The 23505-nt window shown below is 40.4% G+C and overlaps 1 protein-coding gene across 6 annotated transcripts; it reads right to left on the reverse strand.

Moving 5' to 3' along the window:
* Nucleotides 1–22977, reverse strand: LOC135483353 (serine/threonine-protein kinase TAO1-like). 6 transcript variants are annotated; one of them, XM_064764176.1, is made up of 18 exons: nucleotides 22828–22977; nucleotides 13382–13598; nucleotides 13103–13174; nucleotides 11056–11157; nucleotides 10711–10906; nucleotides 10187–10339; nucleotides 9793–9968; nucleotides 9402–9590; nucleotides 8965–9135; nucleotides 7266–7304; nucleotides 6229–6396; nucleotides 5870–6004; nucleotides 5528–5656; nucleotides 5034–5231; nucleotides 4605–4844; nucleotides 4179–4391; nucleotides 3814–3996; nucleotides 1–3586 (listed from the first exon to the last, which is right to left on the reverse strand). In XM_064764176.1, the coding sequence occupies exons 2-18, from the start codon at nucleotides 13511–13513 to the stop codon at nucleotides 3344–3346; spliced, it is 2739 nt and encodes a 912-aa protein (XP_064620246.1). In that variant the 5' UTR covers nucleotides 13514–13598; nucleotides 22828–22977; the 3' UTR covers nucleotides 1–3343. The 6 variants fall into 6 exon arrangements, with proteins under 6 accessions (XP_064620246.1, XP_064620247.1, XP_064620243.1 ...); XM_064764177.1 differs by lacking the exon at nucleotides 22828–22977 and adding an exon at nucleotides 22682–22757; XM_064764173.1 differs by lacking the exon at nucleotides 22828–22977 and adding an exon at nucleotides 17819–17924.
* Between the last annotated feature and the right edge of the window lie 528 nt (nucleotides 22978–23505).

Below are 23505 nucleotides of genomic sequence, written 5' to 3' on the forward strand. Positions count from 1 at the left end.
TTGTCTTTTTATCAAGAGGGATGGTTTATTGATGAGCTTACCAATATATATTTAAAAATACATAACTTCTCCGATGGGTCACACCAATACTCCATTCAGAAACAACCTGTAACAATGGCTGGCCCAATACACACACTTGAACAGAGGAAAGCCATCAAATACCTACAATCGTTCACAGGAGCGAGGTTGTCAACAATCAAATTTGGTGGAGTTCTGGAATTATGCAAACATCTCAAATTACTATAAACCAGGAATATAAAACAAAATTGAGCGCAACAACAAACTACATCAAGAAATGATCATTTACTTGACAGTCAATGGAAATGGTATCCAGTAGTGTCATGCGGTCATTGTTCAATTAGGGATTACAAGTCTGGTACAATAGGAATATGTGGCAAACAAGTTCTACCTTCTTCAGATTAACAACCCTTCAATAGTGCTCTGCTCTTTTGTGACATAACAATCAGGGGTTACATCATTTTGGCCAACATGACAATGTTAGCCTCAGTGCTGAGCACTATTTAACGATTGTACAGCCAAGTTCTTGTTTACACCCAATTGTTTTGTACACGGCCTCAGACATTTTGTACAAATGTGAAGGATTACAAACAGCACCATGCCAAGATTAGCAGATCATTTGATTGAGAGGTTGGATACTGTTATTTAAGAGCCTTGATCAACTCCCAATAGAAAAATTCGAAGAAGACGAATCAGTGCCACAACAAATCAAATGCACACACTCAGAACACATCAGCCAACTTCAGACAATGCCTAAAGACACGGCGATCCTTTGTTCAAGGTGAAACGCATGTCTGGTCAGTACCAAAACAAACTTCTTCGAATTCGTCTATTATCAAGGGTCATGCGGATTATTGTAAATGTACAGTCAAAAGAAGGTAATGTAAAGAGAATAACTTCACTGACCAAAATAATGGCAGAGAAGTATTTGCGATGCAGGCACAGACATACTTTTGACAAACTTAGTGGAATTGAACTTTGTTGTGGTAAATTATTTCTCTTTTCAGTACCAATGCTGGGGTAACTGTAATGTACTTTGTAATGTATACAACAAGAGCAAATCAAAAAGGAATTGTAAAATAATAAACTATGAAAACCAAGTTGGTTTTACCTCCAGATTTCTGAAATCTGGAGACTTGATTAGCGATATCTTGTTGAAAACTGTATGATTATGGTCAGCCTCATCAAGAAAGGTCAACTGGTCTGATATAAAATTGCCATACATTGAATGCAACCATTGTAAGCAGTATATTTCTTATGCATACATGTATATCTATAATTACAATGAGTACTGTCAGTAGGTTAAACAGGAGACTCTTGCTCAAAGCTAGCTCAGTCATTTTATACATAAATACGGATGAAGTTTTGGAAACGGGTCAGGCCCGAGAGCAGTACAGCGCTCCCCCCCCCCCATACCTGAATTCGCTAACACACCAACATACTGTAGGAGAGGTCATCCTGACCTTTGGATGTGCAGTTCTCTCGAAGATTTGTGCATTTCAAACAGTTATCTTCATTCTAAATCGTGATCCTGGATGAAGCCAACAGACAAGTAAGGTGGTTCAGCACAAGTCAGCACTCGATGATGGTCGGCCGCTCACGGCAGCGTGCTCTTGTTAGCATATTCACAATACGATGACAAGTCCATCAGGCTTTCCCACTCAAATTTCGAACTAAGTTTCCAGGATATCACCCCCCCAAGTATTTTCATCTCCACATTGGACTAAATGAGAAAATAAAGGGTGTACAGTGTATCCCGATGGAATACAATGAATTACAATGTCTGCACAAATTTAAACCGAAAGGACATGGTTGGTCTTATAGGAAATAGAATAGTTGATACATTCAATCGGCATAGTGAGAAGGTCTTGGACATCTTGGTGATCATCTAAAACAGACCAGGATAAAGTGATTCACCAGTCTTCCATTTCTTGTAAGAGATGAACCGACTCAAACCTGTAACAGATGACCATTGTTTCTGAGGAAGTTGCTTGCTCTATTCCTGTAGAATATAGTAATGAGTGGTACCCGTATTCCAATGTTGGCGCGGCCACAGCCGATTTTCTTTCTTCATGAAACAGTAAAACAGACAACACCATTATCAATCGCAATCCCATCCCTCCCTCGTGAAATGTTTGTTCCACCAAAAAGAGACCTGCCCACAAATTCACTTCAAACATGTCAGAAGAAAGTGATTCATTCCAACAAGCTGACATCTTTCAGTCTCGCCAATGACTTACTTTTGTTCGTAATTTTCCGTCTGGAAATTAAACACACATTTTCCTAAAAAGGCATATATTTTCATCATAGCCACATCCCAAAGAACAGGGCCGAATATCATACAGTTAGCTAAAATGTTTTCATTTATGTACTTTACATGATTGCAAGTTTGGCATATTTTAACCACTAGTTTGACTATAGCCTACTCGTCTTCATTATGTACAATAGTTACAAAATGATAACCAATTCAAACAAGAAACCAGGCAAGTCATTGCATATTATGTATCATAGATTCACCAGTACCCCTGGCAACACGGTCTATCAGTGCATGACCAAACCTGGCACTCAGAGACACTCCTCGTAACACGCCAATTGATTCCCAGGTTTTGGTTGATTATTGGTCTTGGTAGAATATATGATTAAGATGTAAATGTGCCTTCCCAACCCTATAAGATGATTCGAGAGGACATCACTCCAATGACCACAATATGCAATAACAGAGACTCGGTTTCTGTTCTCTGGTTTTGAACTGATTTCTGCATACTGATTATAAAATGACTATGAACATATGATATGCAGACCACAAATCACCCAACAGGGACCACCAAGATGATGTCGATAAAATTAAATGCAATCAAGGCTCCCTGGTTATACTATGATACAAATTCAAACCCACACAGGACTCGCAGTAACAAATTCCCTTCAAAAACAACGTCATCTATGTCACCCCATTAACCCTCTTGTAGCTCCACTTGTGTATTATATTAAAAACTGAGTACGGTAACAACTTTGTCACATAGTATTTTGGCCACAAACCAACCAAACGATGCAGTATTTGAGTATACATTCCTGATTAGCAATATACAGAATACAGAAAACAATACAAAAAGCCTTCATAATCATATATCCAGTGAATATTCCCCAAACTAAAATTTTAAGTAATTGCCACAAACAGTTGACGAGAACGCCTGCATCAGTACCAGTAGGAATACCATTAGTCCTGTGAGGACTGACATGCGTTCTGAGGTCTGCATAGGGATAATACAACTAAAATATTTTCAATAATTTTACCATATACATGTAGTCTATAGACACAGGTTAACTCTTAACTGTTATTTAGCTGTGCAAATGAGTTGGAGCTAGAGCTTGTGCTTAGACTAATCATGCTCCCTCGAACACTTTCGTCATCTGCATACGAGTCTTGTGTAGCCTCGACTATCTGCATCGCATTCAAACCTAATCTCGTACTTTCTCCATCAAATTCTTCGATTTCAGCTGCCTGCCTTTCATGGAGTGCTCGTATTCTCTCTGAGCGTTCAGTCTGAAAGGTCACAGTCTCCTCCTCCATCTGCAAGAAAAGGAAGATTAGTCGTGTATGGGAAGAAATGGTTATTCCAACACAAAACAGTTCCATAGAACCCACAAACAAGAATCACGTATCAAACATCGATACTTTAATCATGGTGTGTTTAGAGCTAGAATCCTAGCCAAGTGGTTGTGGGTTCGAATTTTTTCATTTAAGATCAATTTCAAGAGATCCTTTGGCAAACCTGATGCATGATCAATTCTACTCACCGTCTGCTCCACTAAAGCCCGCCGCAGTGATACCCGTTCTTCCAATTGTTTCTTTTCCCGCTGGTGCTGTGCTTCTGTCTGCATTTTAACTTTACTCTGGTATGCAATAAGAAGCTCCAACTCCTGTCGTAATCGATTCTTCATATCGTTTTCCTCAGCCAGTTGAGTTTCATCTAATTTAATCTGCAAAAACAAAATACTATAGTTATCAAACCCACCGTCTTCAAATCAAATCTTAGGCATGGCTTATTTAACATGTGTAACATAGCAGTACTCTTGAATGACACACAATGTAATTATCACATAATATCATTAGACAGCATATGCTGCCGAGAATATCTATGGCCATAGTAAAGTGTACTTACATTTTGCTGCTGCAGCATCTCAGCTATACTGTTTTCATACTGCTCGCCTAAGATGGCCAACTTCCTCATCTGTTCTTCCTTCAGTTTCTTTATCACTGTTTTTTGCTCCTGTTTTGGTGTGTTCATCAATATCTGTTCCTTAAGAGCTTTATATTGTCGCGTTTGGATTTTCACAGTATCGTGGAATTGTTTACGTATTTGTTGTTCCTTTGCCTGGAATAAAATCATGAAAGGAATGATGAACCTGCCTTCTGATAAATCACATTCTTGAGTTTATGAAACGCGAAAAGGCTATTACATTTTTGGTGATTTCGCTGAGAAAATGTAACAAAATATCATATTTCATCCTGAAAAGTCTGAAGTATCGGAGTTTTTTCCATTTGCTCTGTCAGTGCCAGTGATAATGAAACAGTTGAACCTCCTTACCCTAAGGCTCTTTGGCTGTTGCTTTATCTCCAGAGCATGTTTCTTCCTGAGTTCTCGTTCCGTGCGTGCAGTATACTCTCTCTGATTGGCCAGTTCTGTTTGATGCTGACGACGCATTTGGTCATCACGTAGGCGGTGAATCGCTGCCTGGTGCTTGTACTCTAAATCTTGTAATGACTCATGGTGGCGTAAAAGCATTGAATGGCAGTAATCAAGTTGAGCCTGACGTCGATTCAACTCCTGAAGAGAAAGGATATTATCGTCAGTGTTCAATTCTTACAAGAGCCTGATATCCCAAGACTAAGTCCTCCCAGGTGGAGCTCATTTGATGGGCACTCCTTCACACCCCTCAACGCCTCATTGAACACCTCATGTTGCAAAGCATTCTGAAAGAGACCAGCGTTATAGGAAATCAACCATGATAGTTACCTCTCGAAGTTGATCCTGATCAAGTTGGTGTCGTTGTAGGAGCTTTCTTCTCTTAAACTTTCTAACTTCTAATTCTAAAAAGTCTTTATGCTGTTTCTGCAGATTCATCTCAGCGGCGGCTAATTGTGTCTGTAAGTTTTCTTTATGTGAGCGGAGGGACTCTTCTCGAACCTTCTTTGGTGTACTCTCGTTAAAGTCCTGCAAACAATTAATCACTGTCAGCAGGAGTGGAGAATTCATGTCATGGACAACAAATTGAGGTCCAAGGAACAAACAGGCCAGTTAAAATTGACAGTTCAACAGAAAATGGGTATGTCCATCGAATCTGACCGACGTCGGAACTGTGGCAAACAAGATATCACATCATCTAACATAATACACAACATGGTAAAAAAAAGTTTGATCTAAACCCTTGTTAGCTCCAAACACAATCGATCATATCAGCAGAGGTCTATTGTCTATTGGCATCAGCCAGGTTGATTGATTGGACCTACCTTCTTGGCTTGCTCAACAGTAGCTTTGAACTCCTTCCGCTGGCCATTCAGGAATGCCTTCATCTCAGATTCCTGCTGCTGTTGGATTTGTTTGTTGATTTTCTTCTCCTGAATCTGACTACCCTTCAACTGAAGTGAAAGACATGACAATGATGAGTTGCTGGCAGGGAGTAGAGTATGATATCGCACCAAGTAGCAAATGAATGGCGTGAGTATTGTTATTTAGATTTGTAACAAGACGACCACCGTTTTTCGAAGAACATAAACTCCAACTTTCAGCAAATCTATCACATCGTGAATCTTAGGAGCAAGACCCATAAAGATGCCATGCTGGCTACTCACTCTTCGTTCTTGTTCACCGTTATGTTTGACCTTGACTTTGTCGAGATCCTTGCCAAACTGAGCCTTTAACTGATCATACTCCTTGTCTAACTTCTGCTTGTGATCATCCATCTCGATCTTGAACTTGCCTTCAACCTAAACAAAATAGAAAATGAAGCAACTATACTACAAATGGCCAATAGGTAATACTCTGAGGTGTCTTATCATGATTACTTCAGTGGCAACCCTTTCACCACAAATTCATGCAACTTCAGGGAAAATCAACCTCCACAAACTCTCCTGGTTCCTTTAAAGCCCTTTCAAGGTAGAGAAGTAACCTTTGGCCAAATGGTCCCGTAATGTTGTTATCACTTGTATACCTGTATAAGCTGCCTCTGGTGTTGCTTCCTCATTCGTTTGTAGCCAGTCATCTGCTCACGGAGCTCATTCTCATGATCGTGTTCAATTTGTTGTCGAGAGATGATATTCGTGGTTCTGATCGTAGCAAAGTTGTTCGCACATTGCTCAGCACCTCCACTTCCCGAACCCTGCAATATCAAGGAGAGGAGTTCAGAATCATTGGAGAGAACAAGCAATGTGATGGCATTGGAGATTGATGTAATCAATGGAACAGTTTAAAACCTTCATCGTCTTTTTTAAGTACGTTTTTATGTCATTCACCTCTAATCTTCCCCAGATACGAGTAGCACATGAGTCAGGCAGATATCAAGACATTGCAACATAGCCTTGCACTAAGTGTGGAACTATTTCAAAACAACATGTACATGTAGTATGAATGTTACAGATAAATTTCAAAAAGTTTACAAGGAAAACTGTTATTAGAAGTACATGTATGATTGTGAAATGATTATGATTGATCAACATGTGAAGACACGTGAGTTTGTACAGCATGACCATCCACCTTTATCAAGACACTATATTGAATAATAAAGCTACTAAAACTAAAAAAGAAATATTGTTGTTAATTCAACAGTTGATAAATAAATACCGCCTAGATGACCAGAATATTATCACCATGCCAACTAATGGACTAAAGATGGCTGCTATGTTACCATGACAACAGGTCAATGTCACAGAAAATACAATGCTGAGGGGCTGCAAATATCCTTAGAACAAAGACCAGAGCAACTGTGATAGTCTCACACAACCGGAGGCGAACATTTTTTGATATATGTGACCCGCTCTACCAAAACTAGGCGCTTGTCGCATCTGAACTTGACAGGTTGATACGGACTTGTTGTTCATTTCCCTATTGTAGACCTTTTGTGAAGTCCGTATCAACCTGTCAAGTTCAGATGCGACAAGCGCCTAGTTTTGGTAGAGCGAGTCACATATTATTTTGTTTTCAAAGTATTTGCAGACCCGGTGCAAAAGCTCACTGTGACACAATACATACCGATGACATAGAGTACCTATGTCTAAGATAATGATGAAGCTAAAATAAAAGTCAAAATAAACTATCAAAGCTGCCGATTCTGAAGACTGGTCAACAAGCTCAACATTAACACCTGGAGAAGCCTTTAAAAGAAACCTGATTGAATGAAAATAGAAATGCCAGTTTTACAAAGTAAAGTCTATTGAAACTGATAGCATTGGACCTAATTTATGATGCAGTTTGTACATGCAGTTTTGATGCCTATTTAAAAGCAACTCCAGGTTGAAATGGGTTCTCTTGCAACAGACACACCCTAATGCTTTCCCCGCAACACAGACTGACAAGGACGTGTGATAGAAATGGTTGTTTCTGTTGCCAATGTCTGACTCGAGACATCATGGCCTGTGCACAGATAAAGCCAGGATGACCGCTATTCCAGCGATCTGTGACTCGGGGACCAAGCAATGGCCAGTACTTCATCCTCACAGATATGGCCAATATACCAACACGCGACTGTATGAAGTCAAGCCAGAGCAGCAGCAACGTCAGCAATCTGCGACTAGGGGTCATAGACATGGCCAGTGGCATTCAAATGATGAAAACTAAGCATAAGGAAAAAGCTTGATCAACATGGAAAAGCTGGCGCTGAACCACTCTTGACATCTTGGCAAGAACAATACAAGAAAACAGCCATAGTGTAAGTTACAAAGACTACACTTATCAAGGTTGGGCTTCAGAGTAAACTTGCAAGTACATGTACAGTGACAACATGGTACCAATGATTTAGATATGAGCAAGGGGGAAGGTCATCCTCTTATGATAGTTGGAAAGGGATTGTCTCATTATTTCATCGAGTCTCATTAACTTGTGGCTATTTTCTTGCGCGTTGAGAGCCAAGTGAGTGCTTGGAACAATTGACAGCAGCAATAAATAAAACTAATCACCAAATAGCATGCATTGTGCTCAAGTGTGAAACCACATGCTACAACTTACAAACAGTAGTCTAGTAGAGGGTTTCGTTTGTGGGGGCTATAACATATATAAGAAAAGACAACTTCAACTTTCTGTACACTTCCACTTATTTTCATGAAAGTTAAACACTCAATTTCTAACATTCCCTCAAATCTGAACAAAATGGTAACAGTGAAAAGCTTGTCACAGACCACACCCTACACATATGTCTTAGGATTTCAGTTGGTTTTAAGTTAACAGACTGTCGTCTTCCCCCCCCCCAACGAAATCTTTTGATAGTGCCAGCAAGTCCTTCATGTTAAGCAATACTAAATTTCTGTAGGGTCAATATTACTGTGTCAGTTTTGATACTGAAAGCGGTGCCACTCATGAAAACTAAACTAAGACCATATCTGTCACACGACTGTGAAATTTGTGAAACTTCTCCGATGGGACTTTTCCTTCATAATTGTTGTCAATATAGTTCAAAATTCACATTTGCGGAAAGGAACACAAACAAAGCTTTTTACGTCTCTCAAGATAGGCGTGGTCATAGGCCCACTCTGAAAAGACGTCATTCTGAGTTGGACTCCGATGCCAGGCAGTGGAGAGAGGAACCCTCACTGCCAACACAGGATGAGAAAACATAGCTAACACCAATATGATGAAAGATGTCGTCCCATGCATGCATTTTAATCCAGTGCACCCTCTGTAATGCCTGGTTATGAAGACAATCCCACTTGGTGATAGAACCGGCAGTGATACTAACCCTTCTCTGTCTGGCTGAGAGGCTGACTATTTCTTCCTCCCTGTTATCTTCTGGAAGACTGTTCATACTACTGTTGCGACTACTCGTACTGATGCCACTGCTACTAGGGATGCTATGGGTACTAGCAACACTGTTTGATTTACTGCTGTCACCTTGGGAACATGAATCATCCTGAAACAACACATACAATGATAAATAAAACTGTAGCTTAAAAGCTGAAGTCACTCTTAGTCTTAGTCTTTTCTTTCTGATTTCAATGAAAAGTCAAAAAGTCTTCCAGGAGAGCGCCAAATGGCAAGAACAAGTGGTGATCATCAGTACTGACAGGCTGCTGCCCGAAAAGATCCGAGATTGGTCGAAGCCTTGAGTGCTTCCTCGACTGTGAGACATTCGTACAAACAGCAGCAAGTGCAATGCAGGCAGTGAACCATACTCACCTGAGAATCATCACCCGCAATCTCATCTGATGGCCCATTGGTCCTCTGTTCGCTCTCCCTCGCATCAACCATAAGTATCTTTTTCATTTTCCTATACTGTAAATTGTCTAGCTCTCTCACAGCATCTTTCGTCCGCTGAATTAGGTCCAATATCACATTCGGATGCCGTGGATCTGAGATAAATCGGTGCTGGAAATGAAACCGAAGAATTAGGTATTCTGGTATTTTCAATTAGTCCGACCAGTAGTGATTTCGGTGAACAAAAACAAACAACTTTTGCTACAGCAGGCACAGAAGACAAGATTTGCTTTAATCTACCACAACACACCAAGGACACTTTTTCAACGAATAAGGTTTTCTTCTTTCCCTCCATTTATGGCGATGAACTTACCTGTAGTAACTCCCGCGTCGACGGTCGCTCTGCAGGATTTTTATGTAAACATGAATCTACAAAATTTCGAAATTCATCGGACCACTCTCCTCCGGATAACGAAGGGGAGTCATTCTGTGCTATATGATACAAGGCACTCATAGCATTCATGTTGAACAGCGGTGGCTTCCTCTCAGCTGCAAAGGCAAGAGGTGAGAAATGAGAGTCAAGAGCCTGTCAGCATGGAGAGAGATTCTACTTTCTGTCCAAACAGGCACTACATAACTTGACCTACACTGTTGCAGCACACAAAGCTCTTCCTTTTACTGCAACTGCAGGAAAGAAACAAGAGAACACCATTGCAGGAGGAATTTCATGAGACAAAGTGTAATCACCATGTTGATTGTGTACTCACCTAATTCAATACATGTGATCCCTAATGACCAGATATCCACCTTGCCATCATACTGCCCCTCATCCATCGCCAGAATCACCTCAGGGGCCATCCAATATGGAGTACCAACAAACGAATTTGCAGGACAACTTATAGACGCTGAACCAAAATCAGCTGAAACACAAAAGAGACGAAATCAGCATCGTGGTCAGTTGATGAACAAATCTACAGGGTTTCAATGTTATGTTCGAGTTGAACAATCAAAGTATGGGAAATGTTTCAGATTTGTTTGAATTCTTCGGCGAAACAAGTCACATACAGTAAAGCTTATCTTCAAGCAAGTCTCAATTTTCAAGTACACTTGCTGCAGTATGTTGTTCATGGTTCAACATACTTTCCCCGAAATACTATGGCATGGTTCTTATTAGGCTTAGTTTATAAAAGGAATCGGCAATACTTCAATGGTGTTTATTGATCAAATCCAACTACATGTAACACCAAGATTAGGCTAAAGTTCCAACAACGCAACAGTAGAGCAAACTTACCAAGTTTCACAGTGCCATTCTCCGTCAAGAGAATATTACCCGCTTTTATATCACGGTGAATTTTGTTTTGACTATGAAGATATTCAAGACCTATCAACGCATCATTAGATATGGCTGATATCTCTTCTTCCTTCAGTGGTTTCTTATGCACCTCCACGATATCTGACGCAGATCCAAGGCAGTATTCCATGACCAGCTGCAAGATCAGAAACAATAGAGGAAGCTTGTAAGAAGTGGCTTTTAAAACAACTCATCTCTCCATTGACAGGGTGTTCATCTTCCAATAAACAATTGGAAAAGGATTAGAATAACATATTTTCTCATGTGAAGTCGAGATATACCTACCCATGCTGTGTGTTCCCGAAGATAACATCCTCGGTAGTCTATTGTGTTTTTACTTTTCAGTTGCCTAAGGAACCGCACTTCCTTCAAGATGTCCTGCCATTTCTGAAAAACGGAACAAACACTTGTCTTTTTATGATGACTATTCCAAGAAGAAGGGTGTTGACCAATAGATTATATACCATGGCCTAATTCAATGGAGTTCAGTCTTCTAATGATTCTTTTAGTTCGATCAAACAGCCACTCCTTATTTGACATACTTGATGATTAAGTCAGTGGTTATATGAAGATCTTAGTCTCCACAGAGCTGGTCATAACACAATTTGGCAAGTTTCATTTTTAGGCCAAATCAACCTAGCCGTGGCCTGTCTGAAAATTAGTTCAGTGACACTGGGTCAACTTAACATCTCTTCATAGCTTCACCATATTTTAAAATGATGTGTTGCATGCATGGACTATATTCATATTCAGCATGTATGTCAAGTTGATAGAAGTATTCTACATGCCCAACACTAATACCCTGAATGCATTGCCAGCTAATACATGTATATTGTATCCTCTACTGTACTGACTGTGTAATCCCTTAATGGAAAGATTAGGAAAGAAGAGCTTGCAATGAGAATACACTGCTCCCAATGCACAATGTGCAAGAATACTAAAAAAACCCAGCTTAGCTGTTTCAAGTTTGATGAAGTCGCAGTCAAAGTAAATTTCTCATTTCAAAACATTTGGAATCACGTCGAAGAAGACTCCTCACATTTTGTGTATTGTTTATGGCCAGAGAGTTTAGCCTTGTGGGTTAATATGCTCAGCCAAGTGCACCCATTTGGTGTGTTACTCACGCTTATACGCAGAAATACTTTCTACAGAAAATATTGCAAAAAATACAAACAAACCCGTGTGGCACCAAGCCAAATGATGAGTGATAAAGTTTTGGCCAGCACTAGGCACATCAAGAGGTGGTGAAGTCTCTCATTCAAATGATATTGGTTGCAATAGATTCATCTCTTTGTGAAATTGGCCAGGTGGCTTTGCTCCATTGGAGCGAATGAATGATTGAATACTACACTACAAGTGCACCATGTTACATGCTGATCCAAATCAGGGGGATCGGTGATCAAGTGTAGAGTGGTCCAGAATAAAAGGTGCTTCACTGACATTGAGTCTGATGACACCTAAGTTAACTGTCAATCAGAGTTATCAATAAACTTTCAAAGTCAAAATTGATTGATTTTTCATGTAAAGTGCATCCTCCATTTCTCAATGCGATCGATGCAGGGATCCATGTGTGCAAGAGGTGGATTTAAAGTAAATGCCCGGCAATCCATGCCCCATGCCGGTCTGACATCCTCACTGACCTCAGTACGTAAACTACTGGCTGGATACACACATACATGGCACAGATCATCTGAATGAGCTACAGTAGAACCTCCATGTTAAGGTCACACTTGGGTATCCCGATAACAGAGATGAATCAAAATGTCAGGTTTGGGACCAAAACTAGCGGAAGGTGTTTGCTAAGAGTGGTTCTACTGACATCAGATTGCATGAGGCATGACCTGCTATGTTCACACTGGAATTGGAAGGGCTTACCAGACTTTTAACTTCTTACTAAGCCAAGCTGGCATATTGTAAAGTCATCAACTCTTGACAGTATTTAGGATCTTAGACACTCAAATACAATGCACCCAGAAATGAGAACATGCACCTTAAGAGGGATATCAACCATACAAATTCCTACCACAATTGCAACTACATTGAAAGAACCACGCAACAATGCCTGCAATGGCTGCATTATTCAAGTCCTGTATTATTCAAGTATTTACTTTCAAAGGATTTACAAAGTGAAGGCCCACGAGAAAATCTATCAGCAGTTCCACTTCTAAAATAAAGAGTTAATCAAACTCAAATATTCAACTTATCTTCTGTGGGTGCTGGTATTTTTGATAGTACAACTGGCAGGTATGTTTACTTTACGCAACAGACACAGACTATAAAAATAAGAGGCAAAGGCATGTCATGTTCAATTATCATCGTCTCTTTTACTTACCTCTGTTGACTGTTTTCCCTGATATGACATCTTTTTGATGGCCACAATCTCTTTGGTGACAGTGTTCCGTGCCTGGAAATAAACACAAAATATCATGGGATTAGGATGATTTGAATTGAAATCAAACTCCTTTTCAACAAAACGACAAGTACAGTTTCAGGTAAGTGCAAATGTACACAAGAAAAATGTTCTGGTCCTCATCAAGATGGCAAATAGAAACTGCCTTCACATTCTGCTCCCCAACAACATAGAACATGAACAGCTTTACGTTATACTTACATAATACACGGCTCCAAAACTGCCATGGCCGATCTCTCGCAAATCCGTGAATATTTTTTCAGGGTCATCTGTGGAGAAGAGTTGTGCTATATCCGGGTCCTTGAGGCTACCAGCCTTCGGGTTGGAAGGCATCGCTTTGACTCGGCAGGGCTCGGATGATGCCCCCTCTGAGATGGTGAGGTGGGATAAGAATACCGCCTGTTTGGTACATGGAGCTCTGGAAAGAAACAACAGGGAAATGGATGAGACGTTTGAGTGGAGAGAGGGTCAGTCTGATGAACTCTGACCAGAGATCTATAGAATTTGTGCAAATAATACCCAAAACAAGAAGCTGAAAGTGCAAGTCTTCTTAGCACCTGTAATTAAGTGCATATCTGTCATATGATAGTGCCAATAACTTTCAGTGTGCCTTCTAAATATTGGCTTCTCTGCAATAACAAATCCTTAGAAGCATTCAAAGGGGTTCTAAAGTTTTTTTAGATTTGTCTCTCTTGTGTAAGAAAGATTTTGGAATACCTATACTTGAGTACATACATAAACATTGTCCCTCTACCCTGGCCCAGTCTCATGTTGTTCAGCACTGTTTCTGCACACAAAACAGCAGGTCATTATATACACATTTTAGATGAATTTGATGCGTTGCATTCTGCTGCAACAGTTGAACCAGATAATGATCATGTGACATGGTTTACAACAATAGCCCTGGATGAAACTGACATTCCAAACATTCACCCAACAGAGAGATAATGATGTCACAGGTCAGTCAATTACATTCACAATGCTGGAGCTCAGTGCCAATAGATTATGTGTGATGTCAATTATGCACAGGTTACAGACAATGGCCATCAAAACATACCCAAGTAATGCATACTGAAACAAACACAACTAATTATGTAGCCTATAAATATAGACTCTTTTCTTCTTCAGCTCCTTCAGCAAGCTCTACACTTGGAGGTCTTATTCCCTAGCAAGTATTCCACCTCTATGGCGGGATGAGTCTATTAAAAGTGCCACTACAAGTGAGACCGAAGCCAATAAACCCAATTGGCGTCTAACTGAAGGACTGTGAAGAGTCAGGAATATGAGTTCCTGGAAAGCCATGCAATTCCAGCCAGATCTTTCGCATGGCTCTCCCCGGGATTCCTCGTAGCCAACATGTCAACCACTTGGCTCTAAGGCTCATCTCTACTCCCGTGAAGATCTTGGTGGTCAAGATGCGAGACCAGGGGAAATAATCCTATAAACATCTCTCCAAGAGATGACTTCCACTGTTTGCAATCGTGATATTTAAAAGCTACTAACACTTCAGCTCTTCATGTTTCCCTCACGAGACATGTCACTTGCAATTTTTTAATCAATTACTAAGCTGTAACTCTCTCTGGAACTCTACTCTCATCATATTCTTAGCATCAGTAACAAAGCCTATTAATGCCTTCTGCAGTTACCATGGTTACTGGATAAAAGGTAACTTGTCCTCAAGACATCAATTTATACAATTGGGCAGGATTCAAACTGCTATGGAATGGAGATTATTATATGACATTTATTTTATACGTGAGCGGTTTGTGAGACAGGTTCATCTTCACTGTTTGTATCCTTTCCCAGTTTATTGAGACCTGCATGTAGGCCATACAATGGCAACGCATGAAACTCGACTGAAATAGAATCAGAATGCTCACGCCTCACTAATTTAGGCTTGCAATGCGTCTTCCAATGTTCAGATTTTATCTGTCAAAAATGGCCAGGGCCATTGTGCTCACCTCATGTGGAGGAAAGATGGATAAAGAGCATGGTCTTGTGTCATGTAGTGTTAGGTTTGATGTAGGTCCAAGCAATTACAATTTCCCCAAAATGGCCAATTTACAGTACATTCGACCTCTGTGACCTTGAAAAGTAGGTCAAATCAAAGAAGACCCGGGTGACACATTGAATGGTTGTTAGAATTAGATGTACCTATGATATAAAATTGGTGCCAATCGGGCAAGTCATTAACTAGGAATAATGGCATTTTGAAGAATTTAGGATTTGGCCCCCTACCTGAGATCACCTGACCAAGGGGTACATGTGTACTTAATTTGTGATCAATAGTCATTGCAGTTAAGAAACGTGCCATAGTTACGGCCTGACGGCGAATTTACGCCATTTGACCTCTGTGACCTTGACAAGAAGGTCAAATTAAAAACCTGTGTGACATATACTGTATGGTGGTTAGATGTACCCATGATATCAAATTGGTGGCAATCGGGCAAGAAGTTAAGGAATAATCACATTTTTAAGGTTTTTGGATTTTGCCCCCTGGTGGTCAAGTGGTGAATCATATTGGACCAAACTTCGGTCCCTGAGATCACCTGACTAAGGGGTAAATGTGTACCAAATTTGGTATCAATAGTCATTGCAGTTTAGAAACGTGCCATCGTTACATCCTAACGGCCAATTTACACCATTTGACCTCTGTGACCTTGAAAAGGAGGTCAAATCAAAAACCCGGAGGATATATGATGCACCTTTGCTAGAAGTACCTACCATATTTTTTTCAAAATTTCCCAACTACTATTAAGGGAGATATTGCATATTTTCACTTTTAACGTTTGGCCCCCTGGTGGCCAAACCATGAAACGAATCGGACCGAAACTTGGTCTCCCAGGTGTCATTACATAAGGGTACATGTGTACCAAATTTCAACTCAATAGCTCTAACAGTTACGAAACGTGCCCTGCTAACGGACGACGGACGACGACGACGACGACGACGACGACGACGACGACGACGACGACGGACGACGGACGCCACGGTATGGGATAAGCTCACCTCTGCTAAGAGGTGAGCTAAAAAGTGACCTGGTCAGCTCAGACATCATCTTGTTTGAATGCATGGAATCATAGCTTGTTTTGGACCTGAATCCCCTTTCAAAGCCTTCAGCAGCTCCCCCACCTAATTCCTACCTTCACACAAGCAATCACACCTGATTTTGGTCAAGAGGCTGATCAAATCAACCAGTGACAAAGAATTCAACAAAACATAATCTCATGTGTGTAGTATCCTTGTCCTCTGACTGAGGTGCGAGTACTGTAAGGTATGTGAGCTATGCATATGCACTACCAATCCATCAGACTAAAGCCCATCATGTAGAACAGAACAGTGGTGTACTGACCCATGCATAGGACAGCATACATACTTGCTGGCTGTATGTAGGTCTTCCTTGCTCTAGGCCTTTCACTAAGTACACTTTGATTCTACATGTAGGGTACAGCAGGTGTGTGTGTGTGTTGGAGATAGCCTATAAAACACAACAGACTACACTGTTTGTTTGCATTTGTGTCAAGGTCATAGCATGGAATTTGGCCACAAGAAATTCAAATTATCATCATGATTGCAATGCCTGTGTATATGGACGGCTTGGCAATCAATTCAATCATAAACTTGTGACCAATGTCACTTGGAGACTACATCAGTACACCACTACATGTATGGTGAAACAATCATTCCACCCTTCAGGACCAGGACATGCTTTGAAAGTATCTCACACTATAGGCCATCTGACTGAAAGCTGGATATGAATTTGTTTCTTTAAGATAGGGTGGAGTAGTTTACTATACAAAACATGTATACCTATCTTCAAGTGTCTACTGGACAAGTACATGTATGCAGGTGACAATACATCAACAGTGTGATAAAACATCTGACTTTCCCATTCAAACCGTATCAAATAACATTAACAACATTGAATCATATCTATTTCAAGTAGGCTCAATTGGAATGGATCCATACTGCAGATGTATTATAGTATAAAGTGTTTTCCTGGTCAGCCATGTTGGACAGTAGTAGAACAATGATTTGTCATACTTGACTAAACTAAATCAAATGCTGTCATGGTCATTTCAGCTTGATTTCTTTTGTCTGTCCCTCCACCATGGCAGGAGATGATGTCACTTGAAACCACTCTATTAGTGTCCATGTACATGTACCACACATAGCCGCCCACAACAATCAATTAGCCTGTTCAATTCAAAACAAGTCTTTGCCTTTAGTCAGGCATGAGGGATTCTACAAGAAATCGTATGTACTGTAGTGTAGGTGCTGTACTAAGAAGCCTACAGTTTAGGCCAGGTGGTATAGCCTACATACATACTATACATTACAACCACTGACTCCATCTGAAACAGATAGCAAAAGAGCAACTGAGTACAGTGTCATTGTCAGATTTAGCTCATATTTCAAAACCATAAACAAAGGTAGAAAACAATAGCATTCATTGACATTTCATCCCAGGATGAGATTCACAGAAAATCAGTTCATCTTTTCACTGTGACTGCCAAATGACTAGTATAGGCAAACATGTAGCTGACCTGAATCATGTAAATGGAACCGCATAGATGTCTGTCCATGTTATGTCTATTTCCATGCACAACAGTAAAATGTAAAGGCTACATAACCTACCCATTCCTGATATTCTGCCTCTCCAATACCATCCTTGCCAGACTAGCCGCTGACATTGTCATTCAGTCACAACAACAATCAATCCTTAAGTTAACGTCCAAGACCAATCGAAGTGCATGTACAGTTTGAAATGTTCAGAACCTGACTCACATCTGTTCTCTGAAGCAACCAGTTTTTGAGTATAAATCCATCCTCTAACTGTCCTGCTTCAATTGCCGCATTCACAGTGAACTCATGAATAATGAATTCTAGGAAATGGCACCACATATTACATCCAATACAACTGATGTATGATAAAATGTAAGTCGACACCAAAAAATATATCAATTAGTGAAAGCATGAGTTCCACTTCAATGAAACGGCCAGGGGCCATTGTGCTCACCGTATAGATATTTGGTGCTTTGTAATTCATCCAGATTAAGAAACATTGTACATGTATAGCATATAGGTCAAACCAAAGTCGGTATGACATGTGATGTATCGTTGCTTGGAGTAAGTACCATAAGAATATCATCAAAAACAAGTCAATAATAAACGAGATATTGCACTTTTTACCTATTTTAGTTTTGGCCTCCTGGTGGCCGAGTTGAGTACCAGATCAGATCGAAATTCGGTGTCCGAGGTTACATGACGTAGGGAGTCATGTGTATCAAATTTCAAGTTCAAAGCTTTAGTGGTTAAGAAACGTGCCATAGTTACAATCAAACGACAAATTTACGCCATTTGACCTCTGTGACCTTGAAAAGCAGGTCAGATCAAAAACTCATATGATATGTGATGTATCCTTGCTAGGAGAACCTACCATAAAAATGTTATTGAAAACGAATCACTAAAAATAAGCAAGATATTGCACTTCTTACTTTTTCCATTATGGCCCCCTGGTGGCCGAATAAAGAATCAGATCGAGCCAAAATTTGGCATCAGAGGTTATCTGATGTAGGGGGTTATATGCACCAAGTTTCAAGTTCATAGCTTTACTGGTTAAGAAACGTGCCATAGTTTACACTCTAACGGCCAATTTACGCCATATGACCTCTGTGACCTTGAAAAGTAGGTCAAATTGAAAACCCGTAAGATATGTGATGTATTCTTCCTAAGGGTACCTACCATAAAAATTTTATCGAAAACAAGTCACTTATAAGCGAGATATCACACTTTTTAGATATCCACATTTGGCCCCCTGGTGGCAAAGTTGAGAATCAGATCAAACTGAAATTCAGCACCAGAGGCTATGTGATATAGGGGGTTATATGTACCAAGTTTCAAGTTCATAGCTTTAGTGGTTAAGAAACGTGCCATAGTTTACACTCTAACGGCCAATTTACGCCATATGACCTCTGTGACCTTGAAAAGTAGGTCAAATTGAAAACCCGTAAGATATGTGATGTATTCTTCCTAAGGGTACCTACCATAAAAATTTTATCGAAAACAAGTCACTTATAAGCGAGATATCACACTTTTTAGATATCCACATTTGGCCCCCTGGTGGCAAAGTTGAGAATCAGATCAAACTGAAATTCAGCACCAGAGGCTATGTGATATAGGGGGTTATATGTACCAAGTTTCAAGTTCATAGCTTTAGTGGTTAAGAAACGTGCCATAGTTTACACTCTAACGGCCAATTTACGCCATATGACCTCTGTGACCTTGAAAAGTAGGTCAAATTAAAAACCCGTATGATATAAGATGTATATTTGCTATGAGTACCTACAACACAAGTTTCATCGAAAACAAGTCACTAATAAGCGAGATATCACACTTTTTAGATATCCACATTTGGCCCCCTGGTGGCCAAGTAGAGAATCAGATCGGAGAGAAATTTAGTGTCACGGGTCATCTGACCTAGGGGGTCATGTGTACAAAGTTTTAAGTTCATAGGCCTAGCGGTTAAGAAACGTGCCACTGTTTTTGAACTAGGATACGACGACGACGACGGACGACGACGGACGACGGACACTGCGGTATTGTATAGACTCCCCTACGGTGAGCCAACAAGTGCTGAAGTAACTTTGCATGATGAGAGAGATAATGTATGGCTCCACACAACATCATGTTGGTATTCGAACATGTCAACTGTGTCACTGATATTAGTTTACAGTCCAGGCAGCACATCCGTAAATTGATATCTTGTGCATTACACATGCATGACAGTGTGACTGTCATCCCTTACCCTGTGACAGTCTATTTTCAATGCTTTCATCACTGCCACATTATTCCAAATCAACTGACCAAAGATCTCATTCTTTTCTTAGTCCAAGAAATTCCAATCTTGCTAGTTGAGACGGTCAACAAGCATTCTGCTTCCAGGAAAAGCTTTTTTACTTCAAAGTGAAGGACAGACCCTGATCAAATACATAAAATACTCGACTGGAGAAATGAAATAAAACAGGCTGTCACCCTCTTCACATGGTGACAACTGTATTATGAATATGAAACCTACAGAACCTTCCCTCCCCGATTGAAATTTTTACCAGGATCAATTTATACAGCAAAGAAAGATGCAGCCTCGTGGATTACACATGTAGCCTAGTCAGTTGCACATCACTACATTCTGGTGATGCTAGCGCTATACACCGAGTACTTCTATTCTACACATGCTGGCACCTTGCATTGCATTAGCACTCCAGCAGATCAATATTGATCAACATCTAGGGGCGCCAGACTCAGGGTAGCATGGAGGTAGAACCAGTCAAAACGGAATAGGAGACCTCAGTGCATGTATTGGATGGAGGAGGCATAATTTTAGGACAATTGTTTCCATCCAGAGAAAAGGGACAGAGATAGAAATCACAAAACCTCCGTAGTCCACTTTTTGCAAGTCTTATTTCTTCAGTCTTTCAGATACATAAAATAGCTATAATATACACACTTGTTGATGGTTACAAGATGCAATCTACCTTTCAACAGAAGTTTGTTTGGGTGCTTACCAGCTATGCGTTTCACCTTGAAACAAAGGGTCACCAGTGGCTTGGCATTGTCCGATGTCGGCCTAGGCCCCCTGCCGTGTTCTGAGTGTGTGTTTTTGTTTTGTTCGGGCTCTGATTCGTCTTGGTCAAAAAGGCCTTTGTAGGTCAGGTGGAGCTGCCCAACACAATGACAAGTGTCACAAGCCCAATCAAAAAAACCTGCAGGGAAACGGTTGGGTGGCACAGGTATGTATTGGTCATGGACTCCATGTTGCATGGGCAGACGTCGCTCTCTCCAATTGTAACCTGTTGTGGCCAGCGGTATGTAGTCTGAATATGGTCAGCTGCTCCCTTCTTGTCAGTTTGTAGAAGCTGGCGTTTGCATCATATCCCTGGTGCTCGTCTTTCTACTTGTTCCAATAGGCAGCTTTGATGTTTTTTTTTGCCTCCTTATAGGTTAGGGAAAGGATGTTTTGCTGTTTCTTGCTTCCTTCCTTGGCTAGGTGGCCAGCCTTCGCATTCCCCTTGATATTGCAGTGAGCTGGGATCAACTGTAGAACAACATTTTTCCTGCATAAAGGGCATTAAGAGCGATGTGGTGAGGTTCTGCATTTCCTCTTTCCTGGGATCTTGCAGGGCTTTTAGAACAGAGAGGGCATCACTGCCATCAGTCGTCTGGTCTTATTCCTCTTCTGCTTCAGTCTCTTGGCTGCCTCTTCAATCGCGACAGCTTCAACTCTTTAGTTGCTGGAGTATCTACCTGTAGATATTTTAATTGTCTCTTCCTCATCTTTGTACTTGATAAGGATACCTCCTCCTCCCATCTCTGAACAATCAGTATAGGTCCACTTCGTGTTTGGGTACTGCATGTGGATGTGATCCATCATCAGAGCCTTCCGTGCCTCATCAGTTTGGAGGTGTTTGCTGAGGATACCAGGGATTGTGTCTTTGATCTCCGGTGACATTCGGGGGTCGAGTGTTGGCTTGGGTCTGCTAGATAGTATATCCCTTGGTGTGCTGACTTTCAGTTCAGGGTGATTACTTTCCAGTGCCTTGCTTTGATCGGTGAAGCTGCCTCATTTCAGCCTCTAGTCTACGGAAAATAAATTTTGGCCATTTTGAAAAGCTCTTTTCAGTTTCACAGGCAATGTTTGTTTACCATGGCATAAATCTAAGAATAAACAACCTTATTCAAGCAATTTACTAGAAGTTGGTTCATGATATTTTGAATGCTTTTGGTGATGATTCGATTTAAAACATGACTTTTATGTCATGGTGAACTTGCGCTGCCTGTGAAAATGTGCCTGCAATGGGCCATGGCCGAAATATATTTTCGCATACGCATACGGTCTATGGTCGTGGACTACCATACAGTATGAAAAAGTCGCGAACACAAGGGAAGGTAATTTGTCACTGTTCCTTACACAATGTAGGCCTAGTTATTGTATGCACCGCCTACCGGTAGGCGGTAGGCCTACATTACAATAAAATGTAAGGAGTGAAGGACAGCCGTGGAAATAATCCCAGAGTTGTGTTGCGTCCATGACTCAAAAAATTGTGAACCCAAGATCATTTTGGCTAAACTTTAGAATCCCCGATCGGAAATGACGTAGTTTGATCGCATTCAACTATAAATCCATTGAACAGTGGTGCTTGGTTAGTCAACCGATGACCTTTTTTTGGGGTGTGACGGGGATTCTAAACTCGTTCCATAATTTTTGCTGTTCTCTACAGGACAGTCGTGGAAATCATCCCAGTCAATGAAAATTGGGCAGTGCATTTCGTATGCAAAACATAAGCCCTAAATGGAGACAGACAAGCCGAAGGCCAAAAGGGACAACAAAATCGGCCAAGTTCAATGACTGTCTGTTGAGTTTTTGGATTGAAAATAAACATACTGAAACAACAAGTACACACATGGCTATCTTCTGAAACATTTTCATTAGTCCATACTCACCAAAGAATAACGTTAGGGGTAGAAAACTGCTTTTGAAATGAGTAATTCACATCCTATTTTCAGTCTGAAAATTCTTCGAACATGGATGTTATGCGCATGCGCATTAGCTACATTAATTTTCACGGGTGCATTTGACGAATTCTCACCTTTAATCCAAAAGAAATATGTTGCACTTCGTCTACTGAAAACTAAACGATCCAAAAATCACCATAATTTTTCTCAAAATTGGGTAAAATAGCCACAAATCACTCCGTTGTGTTTTGTCGACGGACGACAACCATGACGTCATTCCGAGGAATGATAGGTATGTTACGGGCGGCCTAATTATTCATGCTTTCATTGGTCAGTATGCTTCATAAATAAAGGAAAACTTCACCAATAAAACATAAAAATGCACTTCTGTATCAGATGTGAATGCCCATGAGACTTGAAAATATTAATAAAAGTTGAGACTTTTGGATAAATGTTTCATATGATCGTCATATTTGCTGCGGATATGTTGGTTTCTTATAAAACAAGCATCAATTTTGCTTCGGGCTGAAACGAAAAGTTGGAATGCGGATATGACCCAACTTGACAGATTGTTCAGGTCAACTAATTAATTACGTTGTAATTATTGTGCTCAAAATCAATTAATGAAAATAAACATTGGAGTAATATCAACCAAACAATTGTACAGGAAGTGAAAGTTAATTGACTGATACTGATTACTAGACTCAAAATGAATTCAAGTGTTTCAGAATGACAACCATGGGCATAAAACATAACTGAAAGATAATGTCCTTAATCCTAAGAATAGTAGTAATAAAGGCTCACACTCCATT

The sequence above is a fragment of the Lineus longissimus genome, chromosome 2 (assembly GCF_910592395.1).
Source record: "Lineus longissimus chromosome 2, tnLinLong1.2, whole genome shotgun sequence".
In the NCBI taxonomy this organism is placed as follows: Eukaryota; Metazoa; Nemertea; class Pilidiophora; order Heteronemertea; family Lineidae; genus Lineus; species Lineus longissimus.